The sequence below is a fragment of the Larus michahellis genome, chromosome 1 (assembly GCF_964199755.1).
Source record: "Larus michahellis chromosome 1, bLarMic1.1, whole genome shotgun sequence".
Classification (NCBI taxonomy): Eukaryota; Metazoa; Chordata; class Aves; order Charadriiformes; family Laridae; genus Larus; species Larus michahellis.
Genome location: NC_133896.1, coordinates 164422507 through 164446066, shown reverse-complemented (window position 1 = coordinate 164446066; position 23560 = coordinate 164422507). Strand labels below are relative to the sequence as shown.

General features: G+C 44.5%; 1 protein-coding gene across 1 annotated transcript in view; it reads right to left on the bottom strand.

Moving 5' to 3' along the window:
* SLC15A1 (solute carrier family 15 member 1) overlaps nucleotides 1-23338 on the bottom strand; it is a 28099-nt gene extending 4761 nt beyond the window's left edge. The window contains exons 1-18 of the mRNA XM_074562537.1: nucleotides 23284-23338; nucleotides 19660-19679; nucleotides 16575-16659; nucleotides 16339-16480; nucleotides 13249-13368; nucleotides 12951-13050; nucleotides 12617-12707; nucleotides 10677-10760; nucleotides 9461-9543; nucleotides 8217-8303; nucleotides 6422-6511; nucleotides 5120-5164; nucleotides 4984-5016; nucleotides 4772-4860; nucleotides 3450-3531; nucleotides 2338-2463; nucleotides 878-1027; nucleotides 392-441 (exon numbers count right to left, since the gene is read on the bottom strand). Coding sequence (XP_074418638.1) covers nucleotides 392-441; nucleotides 878-1027; nucleotides 2338-2463; nucleotides 3450-3531; nucleotides 4772-4860; nucleotides 4984-5016; nucleotides 5120-5164; nucleotides 6422-6511; nucleotides 8217-8303; nucleotides 9461-9543; nucleotides 10677-10760; nucleotides 12617-12707; nucleotides 12951-13050; nucleotides 13249-13368; nucleotides 16339-16480; nucleotides 16575-16659; nucleotides 19660-19679; nucleotides 23284-23287 — 1481 coding nt within the window. The 5' untranslated portion in view covers nucleotides 23288-23338. The remainder of the gene's footprint in view (nucleotides 1-391; nucleotides 442-877; nucleotides 1028-2337; nucleotides 2464-3449; nucleotides 3532-4771; nucleotides 4861-4983; nucleotides 5017-5119; nucleotides 5165-6421; nucleotides 6512-8216; nucleotides 8304-9460; nucleotides 9544-10676; nucleotides 10761-12616; nucleotides 12708-12950; nucleotides 13051-13248; nucleotides 13369-16338; nucleotides 16481-16574; nucleotides 16660-19659; nucleotides 19680-23283) is intronic.
* Nucleotides 23339-23560: the final 222 nt, after the last annotated feature.

The window sequence follows — 23560 nt, the reverse complement described above, 5'->3', positions numbered from 1 at the left end:
AATGTCAAAAGCAAGCCTTTACCGCAGCCAGTAACAAATACATCTGCAAACAAAAGATGAAGAAGAAAACCAGAAGTTGCAGGATACTTCTTACCCAAGATTAAAAAGGAGGTATAGACATGTAATCTGTGCTGGCTGTCTACAAAAAAAAGGCTAGACAGTGGAGTGAAACATCCACTTCCAATTACAGTTAAATTATACCTAAAGTAGATATGGAAGGTAGCTTGGATTAATTGTCCCCAAGAAGATCCTATGCCCCCTAAACATTGAGTGAGGTGTTCAGCAAGCAAAGATTTCCTACAGTATATGTTAAGAAGAAGAGTCCACCCAAGAGGCAGACGGAAGAGGCAGTCACACCACTGCCAACATTTAGGAATAAAACAAACTCTACCTGATGAGATTATTTCCTTCTTCTGGTTTTGATGTGACATTGTCAAGCAGCTGGTGGTGGAAGAGAACATTGTCAAGATACTTTGTTGGTATCAGTGAACAGCTTAAATGTGCAGTATTACATAGCAGTCAGAATTAACAGAGGCTTCAGAGCAAGACTGCAGACCTTTCTCATTTTAGGATCCTTCCAGGGCATGTGTCTACTAGAAAATGCTGTATGACCACACATTTGAATCATGGTGAAAGGGTAATTGTCAAGTTAAATACTAAGTTAGCAATTTTACTTTTTTTTTTTTTTTTTTCTTTTAAACAACACCCTGCCCTGCCCTCTACAAATCACCAGTCTCACTGGTACAGCAGAGAGGGGGAGAGACAGAAAATAAGACAAAGGGAAAAGATACACAGAGCCTGTCTTCACAGCTTCACGCACTCCACATAGAGAGCTGCTCAGGCATTAATGTATATCTAGGGAATTAAGCAGACTTACCCATTTAACAACAAGGTCAGTCTCGTTATTTTTAACTGCAAGAGTGTGGCGCTTTCCGCCTGGCAACTTGATAGTGTCAAGTTGAGTTTTATTTCCGGAAGTTACAGTTAATGATTGCAACCGAGAAGTCTCAAATATCATGTAGCCCGTCTACAAAGACAAAAAATTGCTATGAATTTCCATGCAACTGCATATTTGTCTACACCTTTGGGGGAGTGTTATAGGCTCCAGGGGGTCAGAAGTTCACAGGTGTGTTACTTCAGAAGTGCCAAACATCACTTCTGTTACGTTTCCTGCATCAAGCACTAATTTCCTTTGTTACACAAGCTGTAAAGTAACAAGAGCTTCCCACAAGCATTATGGAATAGCTGTTACGTTTTCCCGTGTATTTCTTGCTCCAGATAAATCAGGCTTACCACCACCAAGTAAAATTCTGTTTAGCTACACAAGCAGCACTAGCATAAATTAAGATGCAGCATTTTCCAAATCGCAACACCTCCTCAGAGATGCAAATGCAAGCTGCATTTTTATGGTTTCAGCATAACAGGAGTGACTATTACCAGAACATGTTTTAAATATTCCAAATACATTTAATCAGCATAAAATACTTAAAACATTAATAAACATGTTAATGTAGTACTAAAATAACCCATTTGTTTTCTAGGATTATAAAAAGCATTCTATAATCCAAACGGTCTGGATTATAAAATGTCTGTAGTAGGGAGTGGAGCATTTTAAACCCTTCATTATCAGGTATGCACCACGGTTATATCAATTCCACATCAGCATAAGATTTGAGTGCCCTTATCTCCTCCTCACAGCTCAGTTTCCACGCGAGGCAAATTTGGAGGAGGATGGATCCTCTTATATGGAAACAGGGCTGCAGGCTATCAGAGAACACACTTCCAGGCATCCATTATTAAAGGTGTCCATCAACTCCACCACATTTTGCTGTCAATAGGGCTATCAAGGTTGTGCTCTAATGGAACCTGAAAGTGTTCTTTGACAGCAAAATCTGAAGCTTAACATCTGTGACATAGCCACAGAAAAAGCTCCCTGTTCAAGTAAGTGATCGCTCGCAGTAAGAGCGGTGACTTACTAGAGCTGAATAGACATTTGTTGAAGGAAGGGGTGTTCTTGCTGTTAAGAAATGGCACCTTTTTTACCAAGACTGGAATTTTCAAGTAGTTCAAAGTCACTATGAAGTTTCTTGAAAAAACCTCTTGCCAAAACAAACTAGTACTACTTAGAATATTGAAATAGTTACCATTTCTTCATTCACTGTGTTATGAGTAACAATTCATTCCACAATACAAAAAAGAGAAAATCTTTAAAATTAATATAAAAAAATAACTAGAAAAGAATCAATTTTGAACCATTAGTTAAGAACTACTTTGACTTACTCTATTAGATTTTTTTTTTTTATTTAAACTTGCTATTCTCCGCGTCCTCTAACTTACCGAGCCCATAGATGCGACATCCACATGCCCAAGTTCAGGTTCAAACTTAATTGATGCATTATCAGTACCGAGGTTTATTATTTTGATTTGGGATTGCTCAGCTGCAGGGAAAACTGGAAGAGTTTTCTGTAGGACAAGCAAAAAGTAAAATCAGTGCCCTATCCTAAGTCACATGGAAATAGTACTACTATTTTCCTCCTTTCCCATAGTTTTGTCCACTTCAGTCTCTTTAGGTACATCACACAACAAAACCAGGTCCATCTTTACCTTTCTGTAGGAGATTCTCGCGCGACAGTCTGGGAAGTTACCAGCTTTGATGAAGATTCTGTCCAGTGCCAGTATGTGTGTGTGCACAGCTCTGGCCTTCTGAACAGGACAGTCAGGAAGACAGCCTGGGTGTGTCTACACCAGCTGAAGGCCAGACCCTTTACTTCCAACTTCAAGAGGAAGAGGTGGATATAAAGCTTGTTTCGCTGCTGGACCCAGGCAGTAATGAGAGAATGCCTCATTTCTAACTAAAGCGATTTAAGAGTTGACCATCTTGCCTTGATAGTGCATGCAGATAGGCAGGCGCTTCTGGATAGCTATTCCAATCTTGGGATGCAACGGGCCACCTCCCAGAGGTGTTGCTGATGCCCCAGCTACAGGGGAAGCCTTCGTCTGGTTTAGGCATGACAACTCCCCTTTGGGGCAAAGAAAGTTAGGTGTGATAAATCCTGCCTTAAATAGGTATCATCTTTGCCCTTGCTGTGATGATGCTTCCCAGACTGTCACATTACACCTCCAGTCAGAAGAGATTGGAGATACAAAGCAGCCCCCTCGTAGGCCAAACAAATCTCTGGTTTTCAGCTTTTAATCTCAGTTTAAAGACTTAAGGTTGCCTTTAATGTGTGATTTATGTTAATGGCAGATGAGAGGTTTTTTGCAGGATGGTGTTAGCTGATTTTTTATTAAAGTATATTGCAGAAGTGTGATTAGCATAATGTTTTCCCTCCTACTCCTGTGCTTGTATGCTTTGTTATGAATTTAGTCTTGTCTCACCTTAAACACACTTTGTTCTGTATTAACAGCTAAGTATTTACGAGTAAATACTTCCATGTGGCTGAACTTACGTCTATTTGGACTTGCACAAGGGCAGCAGCAACGAAAGCCAAAGATGCAAGGAACATACCAACAGTGATCTTCCTCAGGGGCCTAGTGCCGCAACAAAACACATACGTGAGTCATAAGACAAATACCGATTCAAGACTTCAGCTGTTAGTGGTTTTCTTTCCATGGTGGGAAACTCAAACAGCCTCTACTAGCACGTTATCGCCATTTGAAGGGCTGGTGTCATTACAGAAAGTGTTCTGCTAAGCTGGGTACCTCTCAATTCATAGTTATACATTTCCCGATAGTATCTTTCCTGCAGCATCTTCATAACCTGTTACTCTGCATCTGCTGGGCTCAAACTGACTAAATTAGGTTTCTGGAAAAGCCTGATCTACAGAAAGAAAAAAAAAATAATCCCAATTCAGTATGGTTGTTAGCTTTGCAACAACAAAAACACAAGAAGTTATGCCCTTTAAAAAGGGTAACAACTTGTGTCTATATTGCTATGTTTAAATCAAAATAATATTGAGCAGAAAAACTCAGGGAAATACGTTGAATTAGGAGATGTCTACTGACATTCAGGTAAGCTGTAAGGATAAGTTATAAGTTTAAGGTAGGGATTTTATTTATGGCATTATTTGTCAAATGTAGAGTGTCCAAAAATGACAGTGTTTCCAGCACAGGACACCCCGCCCCCCCCCCCCACCCCAAAAAAAAAAAAAAAAATCTTTCATAACTAGATGGAAAAACAGCATTGCAGCTTAGCCCTATAAGAATTGTGTTAAGAACTGTATTCTCTTCTACCCCTCTAACTTGGAAGTGCTAGCCACTTCGTTACTAACAATAAAGATAACGTGCAGTGGCCTCTGAAACTACACCTAGAAGCATCCAGTGAGCCAGGCTCCTCACTGGGTGCGAAGAGGAAACACATCTCGTCTCAGGTAGTTTTAAGCCCAAAACATGACACGTGCTAAGGATGTGTGTTGTATTTCTACTTCTTATAAACACTTTGGGAGGGAGAGGGGGTAAAGGGGGAAGCGGAAGACAGCAAGCAGCATCTCTCCTGCAGTCAAAAGATTTTGCCCTTAACTGGAAAATGCTTTACTGTTAAAAACTGCTTTACTGTTAGAGTCTTTTCCTCTAGTCTTGTGGTGCCTGTGCATACCACTTTCAGAGTCCTTTTCATTTTTTTTTACTTTCATTTGTTAAAAATATTAACCCCATTTTAAATACACTACTATTTTCTCCTTAGCTGAGTGCCTGCTCTTGTTACATTAGGGCTGAAAGAGCAGAAACCACTAAACTGAGCCTCTGTTGAAGTCAGGTAAGTACATTGACTTACGTAAAGTTAATCTTGCATTTCTTGATTAAAGGATAAACCACAACGTCTACAACTGGGACCATTATAATAATCAGGATTGGGTTCACAGTCTGTTGAAGATGAACATAAGGGGAAAAAACTGAGTATTTTTCAAAGTCTTTTTAAATGAAGGGCAGTTAAAAGTACATATGTAATCTTCGGGAAGCATTTAGAATTGTCAGACATAAGATTACCTGCATTTGGTCTGGCTGAATCTGAATAGCTCCCTGGTGAAGAAAAGATAAAGAGGTTTCAACATTATGACAACAAATAAGACTGATCTATAAAGTAAATGTTAATTAAGAAAAAAAGCAATAAAAAGTAACCTACAAAATTCCCATCCATTGTTGTGGCTTGCAGTGTCCATCTTGATCCCTTAACAAGAGAAGAGAAAGTTAAATGCTTAAAAAATGCTTTAAAGTTTAATCAGTCTTCCACAGTTCCTCTTGAATTGTTTTTGTCCATCAAGTGTTGGGAAAGACTTACAATAGAATACAAAATTAAACTGGCTTGCTATGGGAGTATTATTACCCTATAACGTAAATGTTAGAACAAAATGATCCTCACGGTACATTTCACTTTATTTACTAGTTTCATGAAATAGAGCGGAAGGCAATTTAGATGTGGATATTAGCCGGAGAGAAGGCACGGACATCCTGGGCAGAGCACCGCCGTGGGCTGTGCACAGAAGCCACCCGAGTGCCTTTGTGCCACCTGCCTGCGCCCGAGCACCCCGCACCACTGACGTGTCCGTACCCTCCGTCCCACAGCCCAGCCTGCCCTGAGCCCTCTGCCCACAAAACCTGCCCGGAGCTGGGTCGAGAGGGGCTGATGTGCAGCCCAAGCCCAGGGCGAGACAAGGAAAGTGCATCGCTGCATCTGGGGCAAGAGCCTTTAGCCACCCACAATGTAATGCTCTGAGATGTGACACAAGGAGTATTTAAGTTCTGAATTTCACAGTGAGATTGCCTATTTGTAACAGGTCGCGCTGGTACTAGACTAAAGCAGCACCATCCAGGCAATCCGGACCAAACTTCCTATGCATTGCCTTGTGCAAAGCTTTCGGCCCCTGGTTCCTCTCAGATACCCTCCTAAATTCCTACTTCAACACTTAACTCTGAAAGCCTGCTTTCATGAGCCCTGAGCGCTCAGTCCACCAAGCGAATGGGAATTATAGGCTTATACTTCTGCTTGAAGATGTTAGGTACTTAATAACAAGTTTGAGTCATTAAGCAAGCTGTCACCCAGCTCATTTCATCCCTGATTCTCCAGAGTATTTACGCTAGGACTCTACATTGCATCTCCCATCTAAGAGTGGGAGAAGAGTGAGAACAAAGAAAGCTTTAAATTACTGTTTCACCCTCTGAGTCCTGGCTGATACAAGATTTGGAGAGGCCTCAGTCACTGCCTCAGTCCTGGGCATGTCCAGATAAATTGAGTTTCCCCTGGCTGCAGAACATCCTGTGCTAACATGACTCAATAACTACCCCTTTGCATTAGAACCGTGTTAAAAAAAATTGCAAAGAATTTGTTTCCACCCTCATATTGGCATCTTTTATGTCTGGTGACCTCAGAGTACCTAGTGTGATGTGGCGCAGCCCTAATTGCTAAGCCAAACAATTTCTACTTTACCTGCTGGTCAAAAAGCGCCCAGAACATGGGGAGAGGAATGTAAAGGAAAAGCACCTTCAACACCATCTTAGTCTGAGCAATCAGTCGTTTCTGCAGCAAACAAGATTTACACAACAGGAATTAGTGAAAAAGAGACACAGTTGCAGCCTGCTATTTACAGCGCCGTGGAAGGTAAAGGCATAAAGACACATCGTGTCCCCTAACTACAGGAGGGACATTGAGGTACTGGAGCGCGTCCAGAGAAGAGCAATGAAGCTGGTGGGGGGTCTGGAGCACAAGTCTTATGAGGAGCGGCTGAGGGAGCTGGGGTTGTTTAGTCTAGAGAAAAAGAGGCTGAGGGGAGACCTTATCGCTCTCTACAACTACCTGAAAGGAGGGTGTAGAGAGGTGGGGGTCGGTCTCTTCTCCCAAGTAACAAGTAATAGGACACGAGGAAACAGCCTCAAGTTGCCCCAAGAGAGGTTTAGATTGAACATTAGGAAAAATTTCTTCACTGAAAGGGTTGTCAAGCATTGGAACAGGCTGCCCAGGGAAGTGGTTGAGACACCATCCCTGGAGGAATCTAAAAGACGAGTAGATGTGGTGCTGAGGGACATGGTTTAGGGGTAAATTGGCAATGTTACGTTCACAGTTGGACTTGATGACCTTAAAGGTCTCTTTCAATCAAAACAATTCTATGAATCTAATGTTTACCCACATCCTGAACTTTGAAAATTGTGGGTCCTTCTGCTCATTTCTGTTAAAAAGCACAGGGTCTGCCTATGGGCGTGGGCAGGGCTGCCGGTTAAAGGTGACATTGATATCAGAGAAACCTGCGTCTTTTGGCATGTATACTGATGGCAGCATGAGATTCAGCACTCAGTCCTGCTTTATGTTTCTAGAAAGGAGGCATTTGAGTGACAGGTGACCAAGGAATGCATTTCACACACGCAAAAAGCATACAGGCAAAAGGAAAATAAAGGGGACAGGCTAAGCTTTGTGCTGCGGTTGACAAGAGGGCAGGGTAGATAGGAGAAGAGGGACATGGCTGGAGACTATGGGACACAAGACTATCAGAGTCATGGGAAGGAGCTTGTACTGAGGCTGGGGTGATTCTACGTTTATCCATTTCAGCTGAAATTCCTAAACATAATTCTGCAGTTTGATCCCAAGACAAGTGTTATGGCCCTGGGCATTAACCACGACAAGTCAACACCATGCCCATATCACAGAATTGTAGGGGCTGGAAGGGACCTCTGGAGATCTTCTAGTCCGACCCCCTGCCAGAGCAGGTTCACCTAGAGCAGGATGCACAGGATCACGTCCAGGCAGGTTTTGAAGATTTCCAGAGAAGGAGACTCCACAGCCTCTCTGGGCAGCCTGTTCCAAGCTTTTCCTTCTACAGCCATTAAACCAGCATATTTTTGTTTGAAGTTGGTTCTGAAGCTGGTTTACTGAGAGAAACAAAGAGTTGACAGGGATAATGCTTGCTATTTTACTAATTAAAAAACTAACGGGTGCTTATATTGGTTCAACAAGGGAATTAGTCTTTTCTTCTTCTCCCTCAAATTTCCCCGGGCAGCCTACGAACTCGCAGAGCATCAACTCATACACAGCTCTGCTTTCTCCCACAGGAGATGGGTGATAACCTGCAATCCCAGGGGAGCGCTGAGGTTTGGCCAGACCGTCAGCTTCTAAACGGTCAAGAACCCCAAAACTATTTCACCCAGCGCTTGAGGCAATGGCTCAGAGCAGACAGAAGAGAAGCAGAGGGTCAGGGGATGTCAGGGCACAGGAGTGGTCATGCAGTACTCACGTCATACTTCTCACTCGCCCAGTCTAGCCAGTGCTCTCTCTTGGGGAACTCCTTGCTGCGATGCCGAAACCGGTTTTTGATGGCAAACTGAGGAGAGACAGAACTTTTTTTAATGGCATTACAAATATTTATAAATGCTACAAGCTGCTTTGTCATTAAAGATGACGCTCCTGCTTTAGAAGGTGCTAGAGGTGATTTACTTCTGTTAACTGCTCCAAGCATCTAAGGAAATATCGCATTTAAGGCCTCACACTGCATGTCCAGTGGAGCGTGCACCTGGGATTAAGCAAACCAAACAGCTCAGAGTTGTCTCTCAGTGTGGGCTGCTGTTAGGAACTTGAAGACCTGCCCACTTCAGACTTACTTACGTACAACAATAATAGAAGAATGCCGTATGCACAGGTTTTCAGAGCTGAATGGCCGTAGGAGTACATTTCACTATGAGAAGCAGAATCTTGCAGATATTCCTCCTACCTTGACGCTGAATATACACAAATACAGTCCTGGAGAACTCCCAAGACTTTCTGCATGGAATAACATGCGTGGCTGAGCTGGGCCTTAGAAGCAGCACTCTAAATGATGGCCAAAGTCACCTATAGAGATTTGGTTTCGATAGTGCTTACAAGACAAGGGACGGTCTGGCTAAAACAAGCTGGTAGGTCTGCATGGAGAATTAAACAGCCCACAAATGAAAAAAATCCCCTGATCTCAAAGTCGAGGCACTGCAAAGTTGGGACATGCAGATTTAGCTCCCCTCGTTGCAGGCTTGCACTGGCATGTAACACCACCACCACCCCCCACGCTGAACTCCCTAGTACAATGGGGATCAATACACCTCTGCATTGTAAATAACATTCTTTTAATAAGCAATAAATCGTTGCTGATAAGATGTACCAGTCACTCTGCTCTTGACTTGGCTCAAGGCATGTTTGTCTTTTACTACAGGGCTGCATAAAGGTGCAGAGATGAGGAAGGAAAGATTCCCAGCGGCTGGGATAAGCTTTTAGACATCACTGACATCTGACCTTGTTTCCTTTGTGTATAAATTAACAAGTAAACCAACATATAGATAAATAAAAAGGCAATTTGAATCTGGAGGTGTCAGTAAGAAGCCTTCTGTAAGGAAAGAAGTAAAGAACTTCAGAAGCTCTCCTCTTATCACGACACATTTCTGATCTAGGCAAGTTTACTGAACAGTTTTAAAAATTGCGGCCAGGGTTTTGGGGAATACAAATAGTACTTACTCCAATGCATTTGGAAACTTGAACCATTATATTTCCTTGAGGTTTAGCTTTCTTGTACATTCCGCTTCCAGCTATGAATACAACTACAATACACAAACAAAAACCAACAGCAACTCGCGATTAATTGAAAATAGTGACAAATAATGTGGTATGGAAACTGTAATGGTCAAGGAATTAGATCAGGGTAGGAATAAGCCTCCTAAGGAGCAATGGAACTGCCTATAGGCATGTTATCATACAGTAAAATAAATCAAATAAATAGAAGCGATCTGCTAGTATTAAAGGCAAAGGACTAAATCTGGAAACTCTTGGGGTAAGTCCTCAGGGGGACGTTAGCTTTATAGAGAACAAGGACCACTTAGGACCTTGGCTGTGTCCTTGCTGTGCCAGATTAAGACAGCTTTACGGGCAACTTTTCAGGAGTCCGGGACGCTGCAATGCACGTCCCGCAGGGACACGTGAGGCTCTGCCTGAACCGCAGGACTGAGCGAGGTGTCCTCAGCTCCCACGCCCAGGCACGTTCCTGGCCTCACCCTCCCACGTGCGGAGCAGGACATGGGCAAACCCCCGCAGCCCCTGAACGCCCTGGGTTGGGCACACAGGCGAGGCGGGAGTCACCAGTAGCTGGACACCCACCCTAGGTGGGCTCCCAGTCAGGACCATGAACGACCAGGACCACGAGGGATACTGTGGTACATACTGACACCCCCCCCAGCTTCTTGGTCTTTGTGCGGCTAGTAAAAATGCAGGTGTTTGAGAAGTACTGACAGGCCAGTATGGCACATCTCCAGCACAGGGACAATTACCATATACAGTTTGCTACCCTGGACTACGGATAGTTTCCAAAACCCACACTTTCCTCAGATTTCTCACACTACATTCAAAAGATCTTATTTACACACCCCAGTAGTCCAAGAAATACAGACAGTAAATTACATAATGTACAGAATTCAACATATATTTGTGCCTCTCCCCAGCCTCATCAGTCTCTCCGGGTGAATCAGTCTCTCCTGTAAAAGTGAGTGCCTCAGGTTAATCCCACACCACACCACCACCCCCCTCCAAGAAAAAAGTTTAAGTCAAAAATTGCAGAAACGATCAGGTATTGGTAGAGGTTGGTACCTGGGGATTTCTACCACTTTCTCATTATTCTGAGACGGTTATCATCTAATCATGTCTATAACTGAAGCAGCAAGATGGAAACAGTTCCACTTACCCAAGGAGACAGCCATGAGGGCAGCAGGAACTCCAAAAGCTAGTGGGTAACATCGCTGTTTGCTGTGAATGCCACACTCTTGAGCTGAAGTACAAAGTAATGTTAGATAAAAATCCTGGTTAGTACTGCCAGTATTTTAAGTAGGGTTTCTGTTCTTTGTATTCATTGTTAACTCAGGGGACAAAAAAAAATAAAATCTCTGCTAATGTTATTGACAGTGCATGATCAATATCCAACTTATCTCTCATTATTGAAAAGGGGAATTATGTATCACAAAATAATAAATAAAAATCACAGAATGGTTCAGGTTGGAAGTGACCTCTGGTGGTCATTTGGTCTGATGCCCCTGCTCAAGCAGGGCGACACGGAACTAGTGGCCCAGGACCATGTCCAGGTGGCTTTTGAGTGTCTCCAAGGATGGAGGCCTCCCTGGGCAACCTGTGCCAGTGCTTTGTCGCCCTCACAGTGAAAAAGTGTTTCCTGATGTTCAGAGGAAACCTCCCATGTTTCAGTGTGTACCCATTGCCTCCTGTCCTCTCACTGGGCAGCACCGAGCAGAGCCTGGCTGTGTCCTCTTTGCAGCCTCCCCTCAGGTATTTGTATACACTGATGAGATCCCCCGAGTTTTACACTGAGAAGTGAAGAATCCTGCTAGAAGGGTCAAATGCATGTTCTTGGCGAGAAAGGAACTAGATTACAAAAAGTTTTGGGGTAAGTTCATAACCAAGGATGTAAGTAACGTAAGCGTAGCTTGTTGAAAAAATTCTCAAACACCTTCCCCACCCCACCCCCACCCCCCGCCAAGTAGTCAGGGATTTGGCTTTATAAACTTTATGGATACCTCCTGAAACGATGCTAGAGTGTGGACATAACTACTAACAGGGAAAAAAAACTAAACACTATTATTACCTTTTTCACCATACTTCTAACAGGAAGATTAGAAAGTTTGATCAGAAAAAAAAAAAATAGCTTGCAGCTAATTAGTATCTTTAGTTATATTAGCCTTTTGGTTAAACCTTTACAGGACACAATGATATCACTTTCCCCAGCTGAATTTGTCTCTTTTTCCAAGGCAGTTTTCACCTCTTACCAGCATGGAAGTAAACTGCATGTTGTGCCTTGTGCATATCTCCTCACACTTTGGGAAAGGATAGAATTTGCATTAAGCAAGCATCTAAAACGCTTCTACACAGTCTGTTCCAGTCAAGAAATCCAAAGGTCAGAATTTCAGCCCAGTGCTTTAGGGTTATTCCAGAACTCACATGCTGTTTTCTTTCTTTTGAGAAAAACAGCCTTCTCAAATTCCTGCCAAGCGCATCCATACAGCACCATCTGTGTAAGCTTGCCGCAAAAATCCATACACATATGGATCAGTGAATTATTTGCTTTTTGTTTAGGATCACGCTATTCGTTATAAGCAGAAGAGAAAAATAACTTCTTCCTTTAACGATATGAAAAACATGATTTACTTTGTCACATGGATAAACGTGTTCCCATGTGCGCAGATGCTTCTGTGCTTTGCATGGGCGCACTTCAGAATAGTCTCTGCTTCCAGAGTAGAGGGCTCTCCCCGCTCTTCCCAGAAAACAGTACAACTCTTTCTTGTCTGATGGTTTTAAAGGCATTGGAAGAGGTGCCACGTTTGTACCTCCATGGAATTAAAGCATGCGTTAAGGCATACAAGTTGATGGCTTCAGCATATCTCTTCAGATCTAGCACTTCCAATCCTAAAGGTGATTCAGATCTCAGACTGGCTTGTTTTTGACAGTACCTCACCCCTGAGAAGTTGGATGACATACATGAGAACTTGAAGACTATTTGCCAGATAACTCCACAAGGCGTCAGAGAACAGACTGTTCATTTAAACCTAACTGGACTGCAACCCAACATTCATCCCTTACTGATATTTAACTATTTTATAAACAAATGTGTGGCCTTACCTCTGAGAATTGGGGTGATTATAGTAGATAGGAGACTTCCAGCATTTATGGACAAATAAAAGATAGAGAAGAATCTAGATCTTTGTTTATCCTACAGTAAAACCAAAAAGATGTTTAGAACGGCTTAGCCAGAACCACATTGATCAGCCTATATTGAACGATCAGCAGTTCAGTTTGCACAGTTCAGGGCAAATAATTACCCAGCTGCTTCTTCAGCTACTCAGGAAAAACTACAGCGATGTACACGTCTCAATATGCATATTATTAGAGTATTATAATAGTCAAACATTAGTAAGAGCATCTGTACAACTGAAAATCTGGAAGACATTGTTACCTGATCCTCTTCAAACTGATCTCCACCAAACGCTGACACGCAAGGTTTGATCCCACCAGTACCAAGCGCAATGAGGATCAAGCCAATCATGGACAGTGCACTGGAACAAAGTAGAAAACAGAAAAAGGAAAAAACAAAAACAAAACCAAAAACATTAAATAATCACTTTGCTTTCTTACTTAAAGCGTACGTGAGAGACTGATTGCAAGACAGTTGAAACTCAAGTAGCATAAATTTAAGGCTTAAGCTGTCCCACCCTTCATCAACCTGGAGAAAAACCATGCAGAAGGCAACTCACATGTGCACTGGTATGTTATCAGGAGAGCCATCCTGGGTTTGATCCGTCAGGTCGTTTATGGAGCTCACAGCCATGACCGCCTGCCCAATCGTGTAGACAATGGACAGGGAGACAATGGTCCTGTTATAAAGAGAGGAGATACATTTTTAGATATGTTAACACAATTTCACACATATACATACACCCACAGGTAATGCAGACTTCTGCTTATTTCAAAGATGTTTAGTAAAGAAACATAGTTAACAAATACAACAAGTTATGGACTCAACTTCTCACAAGCTGCTGTAAAAATCCATCCACATACCTCTGTCACAATATTTCTATTCTGTTTCGTTTTTTTTTTTAAATTATTATTTTAGCTAGCCCTGTTTAATTAAGCAAGGCAAGATGACAAATGGATTCTGTAGATATCACCAGGTCACGGGAGATATTTAAATATCTTCAGTGGTTGCCTTTTTAATAACCAACTCAAGAATGCCATTATCAGATTTTATACAGGGTGAAGTTCCAATGGGCTACCCTGCAACACCGAAGTATACAATCTATACTGATTTTAATACCATTTAAACAATGGAAGCGCACCGACAGTTTTAAACTCAGAGCGGAGTGAGAGCAGTGCTGAGGAGTTCAGACCTCAGGCTTTCAGCCTGAATTTCCTCTGCCAGGAGGTGCCTAGGAAGGTAATACTACAGAACCACCAGCCCCCACCCTCATGCCTTTATGGTCCATTCCTCTTTCTTGTATGTAAGAACATACTCCATTTTAACTTTGTTGGAGCCCAAGTATGTGACTATAGGTTAATCCACATTCATCTGCTTCCTTGGTTGGGTCTCCATCCAACGGGTCTCCAGTTTGGAGGAAAAGCAAGAGAAATAGGACGCAGTGTATTTAAAGCTCTAGTTTGCAGGAGAAGGAGTCCCATACCCAGTGCAGCCCATGACAATGAAGGGCAAGGCTCAAGGACCTCAGACACGGCAAATCTATTTGACAAGGGCAAGAGATCCTCCCAGCAAGCTTGGAGCACCCTGATACAAGAGGGACAGAGGAAGCACCACTCACACCATTGACCAAGTTCTTCTCACTTTAGAACAAGGTTTCTCTGGCTTAAAAATGCTCTTCCCTGTAGGAGAGTGAAAATCTATACAAAGTGGGGCAACAGTGAATCTGCTATGTAGTGGTATTTAGTAGATAAATTAGAACTTTTTTTTTTTAAATAGCATTTCCATACAGTTACTTTAGTTGCTTAACAACTTGGGAGAAAGTTTCCAATTGAAGTTAAACCTGAGCTGGCCAGGAGAGAAACTCCTGGTTTTTATTTGTGAGGCTCATAAGCTCGCTGTAAAGACAACACTTACATAATTGGCACCGAATGGATGGTAACCAATTAAAAAATAATTGTGATTTTTGTACAATTTTCCCCAAGAACTCCACATCGAACATATACGAGCAGGTCCCAGCATGCTCCTTGGCAGACACTGCACAGAGTACATGGACTGTGTAAGGCCTGAGTCTCTCCTACAAGAGTGCTTAGCAGTGCTTGGGTAACTGCCTCTTTCTCTTGTCATCACAGGTTTTTTAAAATGAGTTATTGTTTAAGCCTTCCTCATGGCGCCTTGCTGTATTTTAGGGCACAGAATCATAGAATCATCTAGGTTGGAAGGGACCTTTAAGATCATCGATTCCAACCATCAAACTGACACTGACAAAAACTATCACTAAACCATGTCCCTCAGCACCACACCTACACGTCTTTTATATACCTCCAGGGATGGCGACCCCACCACTTCCCTGGGCAGCCTGTTCCAATGTTTGATAACCCCTTTTGGTGAAGACATTTTTCCTAATATCCATCCTAAACCTCTCGTGGCGCAACTTGAGGCCATTTCCTCTTGTCCTATCGCCTGTTACTTGGGAGAAGAGACCAACCCCCACCTCATTCCAGTTTTAAGCCCTGAGCCATCCTACTGAGCTCCTGTTAAGGGTCTGGTGGCCAGGGGCTTGCAGCTCTGGCACTGGTATACACACGTAACAGAGGAGAAAGGATGCAAGGTCCGCAAAGCTTTATCGGATAAAACAGGTAAAAGCCAAAATAGATTTTTAAAAAATAAATAATAAAAACCCATACCACCTGAAAAAGTGAGCGCACACATATTCAGGCTGCAATCTGCAAGATACCAAGCTATTTGCAATGAGCTTACACCGATCGGGCTGGCTCCACAAAGCTCAATTAGCAGCAGTCGCAGCCCTGGTCTCCCAGGGGCTTTCAACACAGCGGAAGAAGACGGTGCAGCCTGCAGCCGACCGACTGCACAGCCAGCTTCATCTCTAATCTCTGGGAGACCTTTGACAAGCCAGCTAACATTCCTGACTTATATCCCCACCATAAAATCTTTATTGCGCTTTTCTCTGGCAAAGTAAACGCTATTAGAGTCACGACCTCAGTAAAAGAGAACGAGACCGGGCTGTTGGAAATAATTTGGTTACGTTTCAAAGCTCTTCGTTCAGCGGTACTTTTCTGAGCAACTAGCACACTGGTGAAAACCCAGAATTCATCATTTAAAGAAAGAGTTGCAACTCTGTAAAACCTCCCACTGAGCTGTCAAGTTAATACTGAAGTTACAGAATACTTTAGAATATGTTCCAAAACATATTCCCAGTTAATACCAGGTAATGCGGTAGTTCACAATTTCTTTGGCCACCTGCAATAGGTAAAGATTCAATCCAGTGTAATTATGATCTCCAGTATCTATTTTCACAGCTTGGTGAATACTTCTCCTTAGTTTAGCTTACATTTTGTCCAGATGAGGAAAAAAAAAACGCACCATGCAGCATGCCTAGAAAACAAGCTACTACCCTTAAATGACTGGCAGATCTGTTAAGTCCAGTGGAGTTTCAGGTCTGAACTAAATCAGTTAAAACTTCAAGATCTGGGAGGAAAAAAAAAACAAACTCAAACACCATAAACTGTCCTGGAGAAGCCAATACCAGCTCTGAAGTTGTTCTGAGCTGCTGCTTTAGGAGATGGTTTCAGTACCACTGGGCTCAGCTGAGCTTTCATGATTTTTGGTTGTTTTCTGAGGAAGGACTCACTTAAACTTTCCCAGCCAAGAGTCTGCAACGATAGCTCCAAGGATCGGTGTCAAGTAGCACAGAGCAACGAACGTGTGGTAGATGGCTGTCGACAAGTTGTCATCCCATTGCAGGAAGTATTTGAAATACAAAACGAGCACCGCTGTAGGAAGAAGAACAAACCAACATGTTACAAACCAAAGTCAGGGCTGGGTGAGTAAAGGTAGGCAGGAGGACACACAGGACATGGGACGTACCTCGCATGCCATAGTAGGAGAACCGCTCGCAGAACTCATTGATGATGATGAAGAAGATGCTCAAGGGGTAGCCAAAGCAGCTTGGCTGAAGGCAAGAGACAAACAGCGTGAGCTCAGAGCTGCGTGATGGACTAACATCGCTCGCCACAACCCACTGCTTGAGCAAGATCTGTGCAGACTCAGCGGGAGCGGGTAGGTACTCAGGGGTTAGGAGGCTGCATGGGCTTCTGTGGAGCGACACTGGTTTACCCAAACCAAGAGTCAATTTCTCACTTTCCCCTCTTGGTCCCCAGAGCCCTACAGACTTCTCATCGGCCCTTTGCAAGAGATCTTTAGCAATGCTACATTTGATCTCCAAGAGCTGCGTTATGCACATTTGAAGTCTCCAGCATCTAACCCTCAGAGCAATCTTGACTACTATCCAAAAATGTGCAAAAAGCCAATATTTTTTAAAACAACCCAAACCCAACAAAAACTCCACCGCATTAAACCCCCACGAGACCCAAGTTAGAAACCTGGGGCTATTTTTAAATACCTCCAGATGAGACAAACAAACATTTAAACATTTTATTCAAACCAATCTCTCAGGAAACCTCCCTGTCCTTACAAATACTCTGCTTGATGAAAAACACTTAATTTCTTCAGACTTGCTGACTTTACTCCTAACCTAAAATGGCATGGTATTAACTGCCAGATTTACTGAGCCTTCATCTGCTGTGATAGGCATCTCCATGGTCACCATCACGCCATTTGTGATGTGGCTCTTGCCATTGCAACACAAGGAAAAAGCACACATCAGGTACAAATCCGGCATGATCAGCAGAACTGTAAGTTTAACTTCTGATTGCCTACTTTTCTTAGTGGATGAATACATGACACCATTTCTATTAAAATTACTAGGAATGCAAGCTGAACATAATCCTCTATATTTTACCTTTTTTATGGGTTTAATTCTGCAAGTTGCAAAAATCAGATTTTTTAATAAGCCTCAGAACATCCCAGAGGTAAAACAGTTATGAAACTTAAGAAGTGTGGACAAGAAAAAAATACAGCACTGTTTGTCTTCATGTTGTGAGGGTTTAGGAATCAAACCAATCCATATTCCATGAGAAACAGAAAAAAAGTTAACTCTGTAGATCAAAAGGAAAGAAACCTTATGGGGGAAAATCCTGCCTGACGTGGGTAAATCAGAGAGCCCACGTCTCCAGCAAAGCCTCTGGCCAGAACTTTAATGAACAACACACCACTTCGTGAGACTTGTGTGCCACAATAAGGTTTTTGTGAGTACTGCAAGAAAAATCCAGCTTTGTTATGAGCTGAACCAAGTATACCTGCACATCTTACCCATGGCTGGGTAAGCAAGCTTCACTGAAAGAATCTGACTTCAGCTGAGGTGAGTGCCAGGTGGGACTCACCTAGTTTCAGAGCAACAGAAATTGGAGGCTGAAGTAGAAACTTGTCACTCTTGATTTATCACACCCTCCATGGGCAGAAAGAAGTGCCTCCAAAGGAAGACCATCCACTTGTATCCCAAAATTAGATAAAATTCTCTTGAAGATGCCTACTTCCCTTGGCTGAAGACAGCAGGAGCTCTAGATGACTAGCCCCACCTTGGGCACAGCTTTTGGTGGACTGGGGTTCATACAGAAGACCACCACCCAACACTGCCCATGCACCATCATTAAGCCACACAAATATCTGTGCTCCTGAGGAGGTGGATGGGGAACCACACAGTGAAGGTTTGTCTCCTTCACCCATAGATGTACCCAAAATGTTCTGATTTCAGCAGTTGGTGGGTCAAGCCCTAAACCAGAAACCCACGCTGTGCAGCTGGTTTCTGCCAGTGTAATTGAGTATGACCTAGCTGGGGAGGAGAGGATGTCCCCATCTGAAGCAGGAGACAGCCTTCCCTGTGTCTGGCCTGCCTGCAGAGAAAAAAGGGACAGGGCAGCCCCAGCACGACCCACCCCCACCAGAAATTCACAAAACCTCACTAAAACCTTTTTGTCCTCCTTGGGGTTCTCAAACCTCCCCAGTGTCACACACTTACTGTGTAAGCTGTTATGTGCTGATCTGGGAAGGTAACAAACTTCCTCCAAGGGGTTCTGGTGTCAGCCACTAGCACTTGTGTCCCTGGCAGAGATGTCCTGTGCTCACGCGCTGGCACAGCAGCCATGGGTGGGTTTTTACGGGCTGCCCCCGAGCTGGTGGAGATTTGTACGTCATAGCCGTGAGCACAAACAGGACCCCACAGGAGAAAGCTACGGAGTCTTTCCCAAGGTAGTATCCCTTCTATTTTTCTATTTTTTTCTGTTCTCAAGCAAGAAGAGAATATGCAGTTATACCTTGATAAATGTATGACCTACACTGTTCTTGATTTGCACTATACTGTCCTTTTAAACCTCTGCTGCATTGTACAGGTGCCTACACACACATTTACTGAAATAAATGTTCTGTTGTGACCCCCCGCCTTGGCCAGAAAGTGCTGGATCCACCACTGAAGAGGTAACCTAAAGGTTAAGTTTTATAGTGCACTCCGTAACCTTCCCCTGCCCCGGGGATGCCAGGCAGATGCCTGACACCATCCCTCTGCACAGCTTTGACTTTGGCTGCTGAGGAAGCCGCTGAGCTGTGAGAGAGCTGCGGGGAAAGTCTGCAGGGTAAAACCTTGCGAGATAAGAAAAGCAAAGACAGAGATAGGGTTGCTGAGACAGGTGTCATTAAGAGTTCAAAGATTCACGAGGAAGAACTCTGACACCCAAAAGGTAAAAGGGTCCCTCAGGAAGCGTTGGCAGATGATGACAACTTGGCCACACGAAGGATGGGCTCCAGGGACCCTTCTCCTCCCAGCTAAAGTCTGCCCAGCAAACGCTCTTCAGATGTTTTACCAGGGTGATGAGCACGCTAATGCTTAGCTGGGATTTAATAAGCTACCAGGCTGCTTTGCATGTGCTGTCCAATAACTCATTATTTTAAAGTATGTTTATAGGATGATTTTTTTTTTGTGCACCACTAAAGTTACCCAAACGACATTACCCAAAGAAAGTCAGCGTAGCAGCTTTTTATAAGAGAAAACAATACTTACTGACTTGCCCTTTATTGTCGCTGTGGAAAGAAAAAAAACAAAACACACAAGTTAATGGAAACTACTAAGTAAGATTCCTTTAAAACCACTAGAAGACACGGGAAAAATTCAGCTCGAAACAAATCATGAAACACAATATCGTTCAGGATGAGTAAACGTTCAGTTCATTAAAGGCGGGGGCTTTTCATGATGCAAGAAGGCTATTAGGAAAAACTTCACTTGATTGATAGACTTTTGTTTTTCAGGCTCACACACACTCCCAGGGAAAAATCAAAAAGGACTGATGAGACAAAGCATCCCATCCTACTATGGCTGCTCACCACACATCAAAGTGTTGGTGGACCACCCTACCACCCACAGAAGATGAACCCTGCTTCAATTCACTCTCGGGGTCGTTACCTTAAAGGCAAGTCAAGGGTAAGGGATACAACGTAGATGCCCCGTCAGGGGTGGACGCCAAGTCCTGAAAAGGGACAAACTTCCCATAGCTCAGACTTTGGGAGGGCTGAACACACGGTCCAGCAGCATGACCCACGTTAGCAGGAAATTCCCATAAACCTGGAGGATTATCCTAGGAAGGCCTGGAAGCATGGGAGGGGTCCCACTGAGGTCAGCGAGAGCAGACAGCTGCTCGCGGCCCTGAAATCACATCCAGCTGCTCACAGGAGGTTCCCTGGCCCTGGCAGCCCTCCAAGCACTGTCCTGCAGGGCTTGCGCGGCTCGGGGGACTGGCTGGAAGGCTGAGCTTGCACCCTGGTCAGATAAAGGCCCCGGGCCCACACAGTGGATGTCAGCAGTTCCTATAAAGCCACATGAGCGAGTTCATTATCGTTAAGATAAGACAAAGTACAAGATGTGAACTTTGAGATCCCTGCTTGCAAATGAAGTGTGCCCATAACAGAAGCCTACAAGAAAAATATGTTTGACAAAATCATTACTTAGTCCATAGTTCACAACAGATGAAAACAGCTGACAGCAACGCTATAGTGTTCGACCGAATACGAAATAAAGTCACTTTCAAAAATTACTAAAACAAATCAATCCTGTTCTTTCCTTCACTGCCATGAACAACTATCTTCACTATAGAGACAGAAGTAGTATTATGCAGGTAATTCAAGAACATCTTTTCCTAGAAAATAGGGAACATCCAGAAAGTGCTAACGCACCAATGTCAGGGCACGTGCAAATACCTGAGTCATTAGTTGTTGGTAATGTCCCTTACACAACTCATGTGTGCAGATATACCAAAGGATATCAAGATATGAGCAATAGAGACTACCTTCATAACAACTCCTTGATTATTTCCACTTGTTGGCCTTTCCAGCACACTTGCATCATGCTGCCGGTTTTTCATAACACATACAGGGAACATCAGTTTGAGCAGCTCACTCCTGTCTCTGTTAGCTAAGCCTTGGGAAAAAAATACCAAGGAATTTGTAGTTGGTTGGGGTTTTTTCCTTTCCAGAGGGTAAAAGTATCATCTCTGCAAAAAAAACCCTACGCAGAGGACACTGCAGAGGCATTTTTTCCAGGTAACATTGACTGACTTCGGTGTTTAAAGAGACACACTTATTTCTCAACCCTTTTGATTTTACTCTTCTATTCTCCTTTTATGGCAACAGTTGGGAAACTCCCGACTGGAATGAAAGCCAGTATTTCAACATAGGCACCTAAACTGCCTGAGGAACTCCGCTGTCAGGTAGCTTCAGGGTTAGACCTACAAAAACATAGAGCACCCAGCATTTTGCACCGATTTCAGTGATAAATCTGGGGTTTGCTAATGGCACGTTGGAGCAGTCCCTCCTTCAGGCGATCCTCAGTACCTCTCATTATCTCCCCACAAAGAATGACCTGCAGAACTGCTCATTTTCACCGCAAAATACTGAAGAGCTTCACCTTTTTCAAAATAAAGCTCTGAACAGTTATGCCTTAAGATTGCAATAAGTTATGCCTTAATATGCATATTCCCTTAAGATATTAAATATTTTTAAACAGTGGAAAGAGAGAAGGCGCTCAGTTCTTGGCTTGAGGGCTGAATCTAAGTCATTTTTTTGTCGGTGGGTGACTCTCTCCTTCCTACACTTGCAGGCAAGGTGGGGGGCAGCCTCATGGCCCTGACCCCTTCCCAGCCGCTCCCACCAGCGCGGTTCCCTGCAGTCACAGAGATGCCGCGGGACGCTGCAGCTCTTGTGACGCATGGTCCATGTCACAAGATGGGAGCACATTGCTTTGCTCCACGCAGCCATCACAGCAACTTCACCTGGTTGAAATACTTTGTGTCTGTGGCCAGGCTAAACCCGTGCACCACCATACTGTCGCCTAGGATGTTCCTGGCTCCAGAGTGAGCCTGCTCTCCTGCCACCCCACTCGTGGCACAGCCAAGCCTGTTGCCTCTGCTCCTTGGAGCAGCCTCACAGCACCTACACAAGGGTGCTGATGCTGCTGCCATCAGGATAGCTGACTCCAGGAGTCCCTGCTTCACACCTCGCTCTTACAGAAAGACACTGAAACCATCAAAGCAAACCTATAATGCCGCAAACCTGATGTGACATGAGCAGACCCAGCTGCATCAGGTTTCTCTCTCTTCCTAGAGGCATCACCGTTCTCCCACCTGGCTTCCCAAGCCAGTGAAACCCTGGTGCCCCTCTGGACAGCAGATCTGCCTGCTCATCACTGTGATTGCCTGTCCCCAGAGCACAGATTTTCCTTCTGAAGATGCAGTGGTATTTTGTCATTTTTTGGGCACCTCAGGTTCCTCCCCTACATCAGACAACGTTCCCCAGCTCAGGGACTGCTATCAAGGAGAGGCACACCAATGCGCTCGGACACTGCAGGACCAAGGGTCCAGCAAAGGGCGATGGAGAGCCGCACCATGGAAAAGCATTGTTTGTGCCTTTACTACTCAGTGTTCCAGTTTAGACAGAAACAAAATCTTCAAGATTAACCAGCTAAATGGGCTCTGCCCTTATCCAAATCTTCCAGCTGTGTTTCTGTGTATTTAAAAAACAACGAGCAGGTCAACCCTGGGTAAACTGTCTTGTGAAAAAGCATTATTTAAGAGTTATGAGGAACGCTACATTTAACTTGTACCAGGATTTTAAACTCCAAGCACCTTAAAAGTTTAAGATAAACATTACCAGCTAGGGGTTCATCTCAAAGAACTTACAGAGGCTAAGGTAACATCGCTTGGCTTTTTAATAGGGTTTCGATGCAGGTTCCTACGAGCTTGGATATAGGATTGCCAGAGGAAGAGCTGCCCCAGAGGAAGGAGGCTGGTGAAGTAGCGGTAGCTGGGGATGGCCCAGAGGAGCACAAAGCACCCGAAGGTGTCCTCAGACCTGCACCGAGCAGCAGAGCCAGCCCTGGGGTCCCGGCACCCCTCGGCCTCGCTGCCAGCCCCCCGCGGGCTACTCACAGCCCAGCTCGGACCCCGGGGGCAGAGGGAGGGTGGCTTGAGGACCATCCTCCACCCCGGTACCCAGCATCCCTGCCGCCTCCAGGGTCGAGCTGGGGGGCCGGGGAGCGGGGTTGGGGAGGGCTGTCCCCGCATCCCACCCCACCCCATCCCATCCCACCCCATCACCACTGGGCACCCACCCGCCCCCCCACCCCCGCAACACCTACCCATGCTGCCGGCGCCGTCGCGGCAGGGAGACCGGGAAGGAAGGAGGGAGGATGCCGTGGGGCAGCCGGGCTTTAAGGAGGGCCGTGGGGGCGGTGCTGCCGGCCGGGGCAGCGCAGGCGGCGGGGAGGGGAGCGGGCTGCCGGCGGGGTGTGCGTGTGGGGGGGGGAAGTTTATCGCCGCGGGGGGGGAGCGACCTTATCGCCGGGAGAAGCCATCGCCGGGCTCACCCGCCCTTGACCCGCCGGGTCCCAGCCGGGCGGCGGGGAGGGTTTGACA